The sequence below is a fragment of the Marmota marmota genome, unplaced genomic scaffold (assembly GCF_001458135.2).
Source record: "Marmota marmota marmota unplaced genomic scaffold, marMar, whole genome shotgun sequence".
Classification (NCBI taxonomy): Eukaryota; Metazoa; Chordata; class Mammalia; order Rodentia; family Sciuridae; genus Marmota; species Marmota marmota.
Window position 1 is genome coordinate 221,424 of NW_025999862.1, and position 10,057 is coordinate 231,480.

The 10,057-nt window shown below is 35.6% G+C and overlaps 1 protein-coding gene across 7 annotated transcripts in view; it reads left to right on the forward strand.

Annotated features, from left to right (window-relative positions):
- Anxa7 (annexin A7) overlaps positions 1–9,363 on the forward strand; it is a 31,900-nt gene extending 22,537 nt beyond the window's left edge. For all 7 annotated transcript variants that reach the window (XM_048809028.1, XM_015500487.2, XM_048809042.1 and 4 more), the window contains 6 exons: positions 1,843–1,956; positions 2,164–2,334; positions 4,213–4,383; positions 4,461–4,536; positions 5,962–6,074; positions 8,927–9,363. In XM_048809028.1, the coding sequence (XP_048664985.1) occupies positions 1,843–1,956; positions 2,164–2,334; positions 4,213–4,383; positions 4,461–4,536; positions 5,962–6,074; positions 8,927–9,049 (768 nt within the window). In that variant the 3' untranslated portion in view covers positions 9,050–9,363. The remainder of the gene's footprint in view (positions 1–1,842; positions 1,957–2,163; positions 2,335–4,212; positions 4,384–4,460; positions 4,537–5,961; positions 6,075–8,926) is intronic.
- The last annotated feature ends 694 nt before the right edge of the window (positions 9,364–10,057 follow it).

Genomic DNA, 10,057 nt, shown 5'->3' on the forward strand with positions numbered 1-10,057 from the left:
TTTTTTTTTTTTTTTTTTTTTAATCTTTTAGTTGTAGTTGGACACAATACCTTTATTTTAATATGGTGCTGAGGATCGAACTCAGGGCCTCTCATGTGCTAGGTGAGCATTCTACCCTTGAGCCACAACCCCAGCCCCCTCCCGGCTTCTTTATTCCTAAGATTAAGTATGCAAACACAAGCCCTAGACTTCCTTAAAGTGCAATATCAGATTCACTTCTCTCATATTTTCCATGTTATGAATTTCTTCAGTTCCTATCTAGTCTGTTATGCTATCTTGAATTTTCTCAGATATTGCTTTAGAATTAAAACTGAACTTACGACCTATTTTTCTTACCCCAGCTACCTTATCACTTGACTTCTTATTGGTAAAATGAGTTTTCTTGCATACTGTGGAGTCATCTTTGAGTCCATATTCTTTTTTTAAAAAAACATTTATTTTTTAGTTGTAGGTGGACACAATACCTTTATTTTGTTTTTATGTGGTGCTGAGGATTAAACCCAGTGCCTCATGCATGCTAGGCGAGTGCTCTTCCTCTGAGCCACAACTCTAGCTCCTGATTCCATATTCTTTATCAATTAGTGAATATTTATTCAGGGCCTACTATATGCAAGTAGTGTCTTGTCCTAACAATTTTATTTACTTACTAAGTTTTATTCTATAAAATGACTTTTTAAAAATGTCTTTTGTATACTTTGTTCATTTCCATTGCTGCTGCCTAAGTTCAAGCCTACTTGCCTGCCTGCCTTTCTTCCTGTCTCTCTCTTTTCCTTTCTCTCTCCCCCACCTCTTTCTTTTGTGGTGCTGGGGGTCATACTCATGTTAAACAAGTGTTCTACATTGAGCTACACTACCAGCCCAAGTCCAGGTCTTTATTACTTCTTAACTACATATTTCAATAGCCAAAATGTTCTTATTTATAGTCTTTTTATTACCAGGGACCATCCTGCATGTTGTTACTATTTATATCAAACTATCTTGCATAAAAGTTTCCAGTGGCTCCTCCCAGAAAGTAATCCAAGATTTAGTTATCTGCTATGAACTATGAAAACCTCCTTATCTAACAAAATCAGTTGTCTTTATTATTCCATTGAGCAAGCTTTACTCATTCTTTCCTCTTATCTGGTGATTCTCAAAAATAGCTAAATACCATCAAGAATTTTAGAACTTAAAAACACACAGAATTTCTAAGTCTTAGTGCTAGACACCAATTTTTAAAGAAGCTATATAGATGATTTTAATACTGGGAACTACTTCTTTATTCCTTGTTCATGTTCCATCTTTCTGCCTGAAATACCCTTTTTTCTTTGCCTGCTAATTTTTTTAGGTATTCTTCAAAAGCTGGACTAAAAGCTTTCTCTGAGCTCTCTATCCCTTTAAAACTTCCATGTTTCAACTTTTTTGGTTTGTTTTTGTACTCCTTGTCTGGTGCTGGAGTACAGGTTGGCATGTATTCTCTTTTTAGATATTTATCTTTCCAAATGAGAGCAAGATGATGATGACTTCTGTTTCCTCATAGAACCAGTTTCTTGTATTAAATAAATATCCATTTATATTATTAATCTGAGTTATTATTTAGTCCACATATTTCTCATCTTTGTAACTGGTAAAGTAGAACTGCAATAAGAATATATCAAGTGTTCATAGATAGAATGAATATGTATCTGCTCGAATGTAACACACTTCCAGTATATGTGTTATTTCTTTAGAATATCATTTTCAGATTTGAAATTTAGGTTTTTCTAAAGCAATTATATTTCATTTTTTCATATTTTTCTTAAAAGATTTAAGTGATAAAATTTGGAGAATATGTATGCTTAGGTTGCATTTGTAATTAAACAGGATTTAATCAAAGATCTCAAGTCAGAGTTGAGTGGAAATATGGAAGAACTGATTCTTGCCCTGTTCATGCCTCCTACATATTATGATGCCTGGAGTTTACGGAATGCAATGCAGGTACTTTGTCATTTACTACATTTTATTCCATTTCACATGTAAAACCCCACAAATTACAGTGGTTCTGAATTTTCATATCTGAAATAGTTGTTCAGTTCTAGAAGACAAGTATTTGTTGGAGTAGTAAAATTTAATTACTTTCAGTAATTGAAAATAAAGATTTTGCTTTTCTTTTATATACTTTACCCTTTTCTTCATTTCACATAGGGAGCAGGAACTCAGGAACGAGTATTGATAGAGATTTTGTGCACAAGAACAAATCAAGAAATCCGAGACATTGTCAGATGTTATCAATCAGAATTTGGACGAGACCTTGAAAAGGACATTAGGTCAGATACATCAGGACATTTTGAACGTTTACTTGTATCCATGTGCCAGGTGAGTGTAGCGTGAATGTTTGTGTATAGTAGAGGGAACATACTTTATTGCCAATTTCTAGTGAACATTCTTACTCATTTTAATATTTAGCCACCTTGGAATATTGCCAGCTTTAAGAGGAATAGCACAGATTTGGTATTCAGGGTTTTTTGTAGTTAATACTGGGATTTATTTCTGCAAATTTGGATTTTGTAAGAAATTAGAAATTGGGGCTGGGGATGTGGCTCAAGTGGTAACGCGCTCGCTTAGCATGCGCGGGGCGCTGGGTTCGATCCTCAGCACCACATAAAATAAAAGATGTTGTGTCCACTGAAAACTGAAAAAAAAAAATTAAATCTCTCTCTCTCTCTCTCTTCAAGGTTTAGTGGAAACAGAACCCAGCTTTAGGCTAGAATGGGGATAAAACTGTACATTTAAATTTAGCAGTGTCCTGCCAGTTATATTGGACCAAATGAAGATATGTAGGACAGCCATAGACCTGCTAAACTATGTAAAGAGAGCCAGAAATGCAGAAAAATATTTAAGGGTTCATATTAATAATATGATTAGTATCATTCTTATTCTGATTCCCCAAATATGCTGGAGAAGTAACAGACAATACCCAAACTGGTATTTGGACAGAAAGGATGAGGATGTATTTGAAAGAGATGATAAAAAAGACTAGCACACAGATTCAGTGTAAGGAGTTATGGCTGTCCTACTAGTGCATATGTCTTGAGGAAGACGGACTCTTGAAAGCCAATGAGGTAATTGGAAAAAGTGCAGAAGTTAAGGGATATGGAAACAAGAAAATGAAGCAGATAAGTTGTTATAACAGTAACAGAGCAGGGAAGTAGGTTAGCATTTAGAAAGAACAAGGAGGAAAACAGGAATAGTTGATGCTAAAGAAATGTTTTAAGATTTTACATGAATTGCTGAGTTTCTCTTTATTCAGGAAGGGTTTAAGACCCCGCCATACTTTTCCGCAGTGTGAATAGAAGATTAGCTTCCTAGAATAGGGGACTGCATTTTGAATGTGGGTTCAAAGGCAGTGTTAAGGGAAGTTTTTCCTTGAGCATCTTTTTCTGTGCTATGTTCAGATACCCATTTAGAATATCCCTGTACATATTCTTTGAGTTAAGTGCTTCTTAGAAAACACTTTTCACCTTGAGAGAGCATCTTTTCATTTTGTTCCTCAGGCACCAACTCGAAAGGGCAACCTTGTATTAAGATTATACTTGGGGGGGCTGAGGTTATGGCTCAGTGGTAGAGCACTCGCCTAGCACATGTGAGGCCCTGGGTTCGATCCTCAGCACCACATAAAAATGAATAAATAAAATAAAGGTATTGTGTCAACTACAACTAAAAAATAAATATTAAAAAAAAAAAAAANATTGTTTTGAGATTATTCAACTTTATCTAAAATATCTTTTCCTGAGAACTGTGCAAGAAGATTCAATAGATTATAACACTTCTTTAAGGTGAACAGGAAAGCATTAAGGAACTACTGGTACCACGACAAAACATTTTTTTTTTTTTTTAATTTTTTATTTTGAGACAAAATAAGTTGCTGAGGCTGGCCTTGAACTTGTGACCCTCCTGTGTCAGCCTTCCAGGTTGCAGGTCCCAGGTTGCTGGCATGTGCCACTGCCTGTCTTGAAACTCTTTGTTTTAAAATAACCTTATTAAACTCTGATCATTTGCTATAAAATCCATACAGTGCAATATAGTACTAGCTGCACTGCTACAGTTTCTTTGGAAATGAAAGATACATATGATGACTTAATGTATTAATCTTTAATAAGTTGTCTCTTTAAATCCAAATGTTACAAGATTGCAAAACAATGTTTTTAATAGCACTTTTCTTCATTTCAATTCGTGCCTTCTGTTTTTTTGCAGGGAAATCGTGATGAGAATCAGAGTGTAAACCACCAAATGGCTCAAGAAGATGCTCAGCGTCTCTATCAGGCTGGTGAGGGGAGACTAGGGACAGATGAATCTTGCTTTAACATGATCCTTGCCACACGAAGCTTTCCTCAGCTGAAAGCTACCATGGAGGCTTATTCCAGGGTATGAGCTTTTCTTCTGAAAATTTGGTGTCTGTTTTAGGATGTGAAAATATTTAACCCTATAATTTTTGTTGACAGATGTCTAATCGAGATTTGTTAAGCAGTGTGGGCCGCGAGTTTTCCGGATATGTTGAAAGTGGTTTGAAGACCATCTGTAAGATATTTTTGTGCTTTTCTTGGTTTTGCTTTCCAATCAATAGGGGTTTGAATAGTTGTTCCCATTAAGTGATAATAATTAATAAAATCTTCCTGGCATCACTTAGGCAGAAACTGAGTTAATTATATGTTTTTCTTTGTAATTTCCTGTGAATGGTTGCTGGTGTGGTCAAAATAGGATTGTTTTGAGATTATTCAACTTTATCTAAAATATCTTTTCCTGAGAACTGTGCAAGAAGATTCAATAGATTATAACACTTCTTTAAGGTGAACAGGAAAGCATTAAGGAACTACTGGTACCACGACAAAACATTTTTTTTTTTTTTTAATTTTTTANTGGCTAGCTTCACTTAGCATAATCTGCTCTAATGCCATCCATTTCCCTGTAAATTCTATGATTTTGTCATTTTTTAATGCAGAGTAATACTCCATTGTGTATAAATGCCACATTTTTTTTTATCCATTCGTCTATTGAAGGGCATCTATGTTGGTTCCACAGTCTTGCTATTGTGAACTGTTTTTGAACCCTCAATTATGGTTTTTAAGTACTTAGCCCAATGAGACCCTTTTCCCTTTTGAAATTAAACAACCCGTTTCTGGTGATCTAAATGCCCAGATGTCTATTTGAAATTGAAATTTTGTTCCCAGGGATACTAGGACTAAGGAGAGTAACACATTGTATTAGCAATGGAGTGTCTTACAAATATTACTATCCTAATTATAGCAAAAGTGATAAATGTACACTTAGTACCCTACTATTTGTAGGAGGAAACTCAACTGAGTGAATTTTCTAGAGAAATACCAGATTTCTGAGCATCATTTTGAACTCTGCTCAAATCTTATATCTTACTTTCAGCCAAATGATATTCTTGACTGAAAATTTGGTGTCTGTTTTAGGATGTGAAAATATTTAACCCTATAATTTTTGTTGACAGATGTCTAATTGAAATTTGTTAAGCAGTGTGGGCCGAGTTTTCTGGATATGTTGAAAGTGGTTTGAAGACCATCTTACAGATGGTCTATTTTACATGAGTCCTAGGCTTTTTTTTTTTTCTTACAGATGGTCTGCAAACCACTTAAAGAAGTTTGTCATTATTCCTCTTAAGATATTACTGGGGCACACTTCTTACAGATTTTTCCATTGTAAGGGAGCAAATATAATGAATCTAAATCAATGCATTTATGGAGAAAAAAATGTTTTATGGGACAGAGGAAATCTTCTAGATTTGAAGGTAGCTTGTATGGTACAGCAAGAAAGAAAGATGGCTGAGAAAAACTAAGGGAGGTTGACACCTCCAACTCCTCTGAGATTTCTAAGATGATTATGTAGAAAATAAAGGCAAGCTAGAAGTGACAAAAGAAGCTGGAGGGGTAAACTGGTTTCCAAGTCATGATTTTAGTCTGAAGTATCTCTGACTTGCAGTGCAGTGTGCCCTGAACCGTCCTGCCTTCTTTGCTGAGCGGCTGTACTATTCTATGAAAGGTGCAGGCACAGATGACTCCACTCTGGTCAGGATTGTGGTCTCTCGAAGTGAGGTGAGGCAAAGCAGCACTTTCTCTTTTTGTCTGGGATTTTGAATGTTAGCTTCTTAAAAATGTCTTAGTTGGTTGTGAACCCCTCAAGAATATTGTAAGAAAGAGCTTTCCTTGTCACTGTATTTATTTGTCATAGTATTCACTTTCTTAATTTTGTGAGAGAGGCCTATAGTAGTGAACAAAACCCTCTACCTCAATAAAAACACCACCAAGAAATGTTCCTAATTGAGAAGATCTGTGGAGACTACTTATTTTATGGCAAGTTGAATGATATTTATTTTTAATTTAATTTTTGTAAGAAACAGGAGTCAAGCTGTGTTGCCTAGGCTGGCCCCCAAACTCCTGGGCTCAAACACTCTTTCTGCCTGAGTCTCCTGAGCAACTGGAATTATAGGCACGTGCCACCATGCCTTGCTTGTTTGCTTGCTTTGGTTTGTTTGTTTATTTATTTATTCATTTATTCACTTTATTTTGCCTGGCTGGAGTCAAACCTAGGGCCTTATATATGCCAAGCAAGTGCTCTACTACTAATTAATCTACAGTCTTGGGCTTATTTTTTTAATTTTGCTCATGTAAAAAATTACATGAAAAACTAATATACGTTAATCCTATTAGATATGAAAGCTGATTGAAATTTAATGTCCCTTATTCATTATAAGGGATCACCATTTTTCTTTACCTAAATATGGACTCAAACATTTTTATTTATATATATATATGCATCTATAAGAGTGAGTGAGTGAGTGAGTGTGTGTGTGTGTGTGTGTGTGTGTGTGTGTGTGTGTGTGTTTAGTGTTGAGGATTGAACCCAGGGCCTTATGTTAGGCAAACACTCTGTGACTAAGCTGTAGCCTGAGCCCTGAAATTTTTTAGTTGTAGGGAAATATACACTACTAAATAATACTAGAGAAGCTAGATCATTTTTACCAAACCAACCAGTATATGATGTTTTAAAAAACATTTTGTGTGTTTATTCTTAGTTCTCTAACCATGATCTTTTAAAAAATTGTAATGAGGAGCTGAGCTTGTAGCTCAGTGGTAGAGCATTTGCCTAGCATGTATGAGGCATTGGGTTCAGTTCTCAGCACCACATATAAACAAACAAACAAACAAATGTCCATTGACAACTTAAAAATATTTTTAAAAATTGTAACGAAATATTCATAACACAAAATTTACCATTTTTAAACATCTTTAAGTATACAATTCACTGGCGTTAAATATATTTATGTTATTGTGTTACCATTACCACTGTCCACCTTAGAACTTTTTTCTTCTTGCCAAACAAAATTTCATGTTTCAGTATTGTAGGTACCTCTCACAGCATGAGGAAAGTTAATACTGTGCTTTATTCTACCTTTCTCATTAAACAGTAACTCCCCAACCTCTTTTCTTTCAACCCTCAGAAACCACCATGCAACTTTTTTTTTTTTTAATTTATTTTATTTATTTATGTGGTGCTGAGGATTGAACCCAGGGCCCTATGCATACTAGGCAAGCATGCTACCACTGAGCCACAACCCCAGCCCAACACCATGCAACTTTCTTTTTTTTTTTTTTTTAAAGAGAGAGAGAGAATTTTTTTTTAATATTTATTTTCAGTTTTCGGCGGACACAACATCTTTGTTTGTATGTGGTGCTGAGGATCGAACCCGGGCCGCACACATGCCAGGCGAGCACGCTACTGCTTGAGCCACATCCCCAGCCCGACCATGCAACTTTCTATTCCTATGTTTCACTGTGCTAGCCACCCCGTATGAGTGGAATCATAAAAGTATTTGATCTTTTGTGACTGGCTTTTTTCACTTAGCTTAGTGTCTTCATGATTCAGAAATTTCTCCCTTTTAAAGGCTAAATAATATTCTATCATATCTTTTTAAAAAAAAATTTTCAGATGTTGATGGACCTTTATTTTATTCATTTATTTATATGGGGTGCTGAGAATTGAACTCAGTGCCTCACACATGCTAGGCAAGCACTCTACCACCGAGCCACAACTCCAGCCCCAATATTCTATCTCATCTATTTACTACTTTTTCCTATTTGTCTTTGCAAATGTGGCTTGTTTCTACCTTTTGACAATTGTGAATAATGCTGCTGCAAAGATGGGTATACAATCTGTTCAGGTTCCTACTTTTCACTTTTTTCTTATTTACCAAGAAGTACAATTACTGAATGATGTAATTCTATGGCTCTTTTGATTAGTGGGGAATCACCATACTGTTTTCCATTGCAGTTGCATCATTTTACATTGTCACCAGTGATGAATAATGGTTCCCATTTGTTAACATCCTCTTCAACACTTATTACATTCTTTGTTTGTGATAGGAATCATTCTGTTATCAAATGGCTTATTCTATCATAGCCATTCTGTTTTTTAAATGATTAATATATTTGGAATAATAGATAACATGAATATCACACTTACCCAGTATTTTACAGAACAGTTAATCAGACTTCCATCGGGTACTGCTAACCCTGGTATGAATGTCAGCTATAAAATGTCAGTCACTAGGTGTTTCCTCCTTCTCCACATTTTGATTATTAAGAACTTATGATTAGCCAGGTGTGGTGGCACATGCCTGTAATCCCAGCAGCTCAGGAGGCTGAGACAGGAGGATTATGAATTCAGAGACAGCCTCAGCAACAGCAAGGCACTAAGCAACTCAGTGAGACCCTGTCTTTAAATAAAATACAAAAAATGGCTGGGGACATGGCTCAGTTGTTGAGTGCCCCTAAATTCAATCCCCAGTGCCACACACACACAAAAAATTTACGATCATTAAGAATTACAGTAAATACTAGGGGTTTTTGACTAATTTTTTTTTCCTAACCTATCATTTCTTATGCAGATCGACCTTGTACAAATAAAACAGATGTTCACTCAGATGTATCAGAAGACCCTGGGCACAATGATTGCGAGTGACACAAGTGGAGATTACCGAAAGCTGCTTCTGGCCATTGTGGGTCAGTAGAAGGGATTTTTTTTTTTTTTTTTTAAAGGAATGAAGCTATTCATAGCTCATCCTTTAGAACAATGACTGACCCGCATGCAGCAGTATCAACTACCACTTAACCAAAACAGCTTTTTACCAAGGACTGTCAGGGTAATGTGCTCAGTTTGCACATGTTGTTGTTGCCTTAAATCTAATGTTATCTTTTCATTCTGTGTATAAAGTAAAGCCATATCACAATGATGTAATAATTTTGCAATGTTTGTAAAGCTTCATTCTCACTGCTTTTATTCTAATCAGGATTTCAAATTGAATAAAAATCACAGCAATATTTACATGTGTAATCATGAGTACATGTTTTAAAAGATTTCTCACTGGACCGGGGACATATCTCAGTGTTATAGCAGTTTGCTGGGTGTGTGAGGACATGGGTTCAATCCCCAGTTCTGCAACAACAAAAACTCATCACCTCAATCTAGTTAAAAAAAAAAATGAGAAAATACTATTTTATAAAAGTAATGCTGGTTTGGCTTGACTTCAGAACATGATTGTGATAAAGGAATATAAATACTGATGTGTCCACAATAACTCACAGCTATTAATAACTGGTTATTTCCCTCCTTCCCTCTGCCTTGTGCATGCTCTGCAAGTGCTCTACATCCCTGTCCCTTTAAAAATAAATTTATTTTGAAATGGTTTTGCCAAGTTGCCAAGTCTGGCTTTGAACTTGTTGTTCTGCCTTAGCTTCTCAAGTATTTGGGAATGTGGGCATGTACCACTGTGCTTGCTTATTCTTTATTTTCTAACATCTTAGTCTTTTCAGCATAAATAGAAAAAAAAAAAAGAGAGAGAGAGACTTTGCTTTAGCTAAGTTTGTATTATATTTCCATTTTTAAAAAAATAGATTTATGGGGGCTGGGCTCAGTGATAGAGCGCTTACTGTGCACGGGTGAGGCACTGGGTTTGATCCTCAGTACCACATAAAAATAAATAAATAAATATATTGTGTCCATCTACAACTAAAAAAAA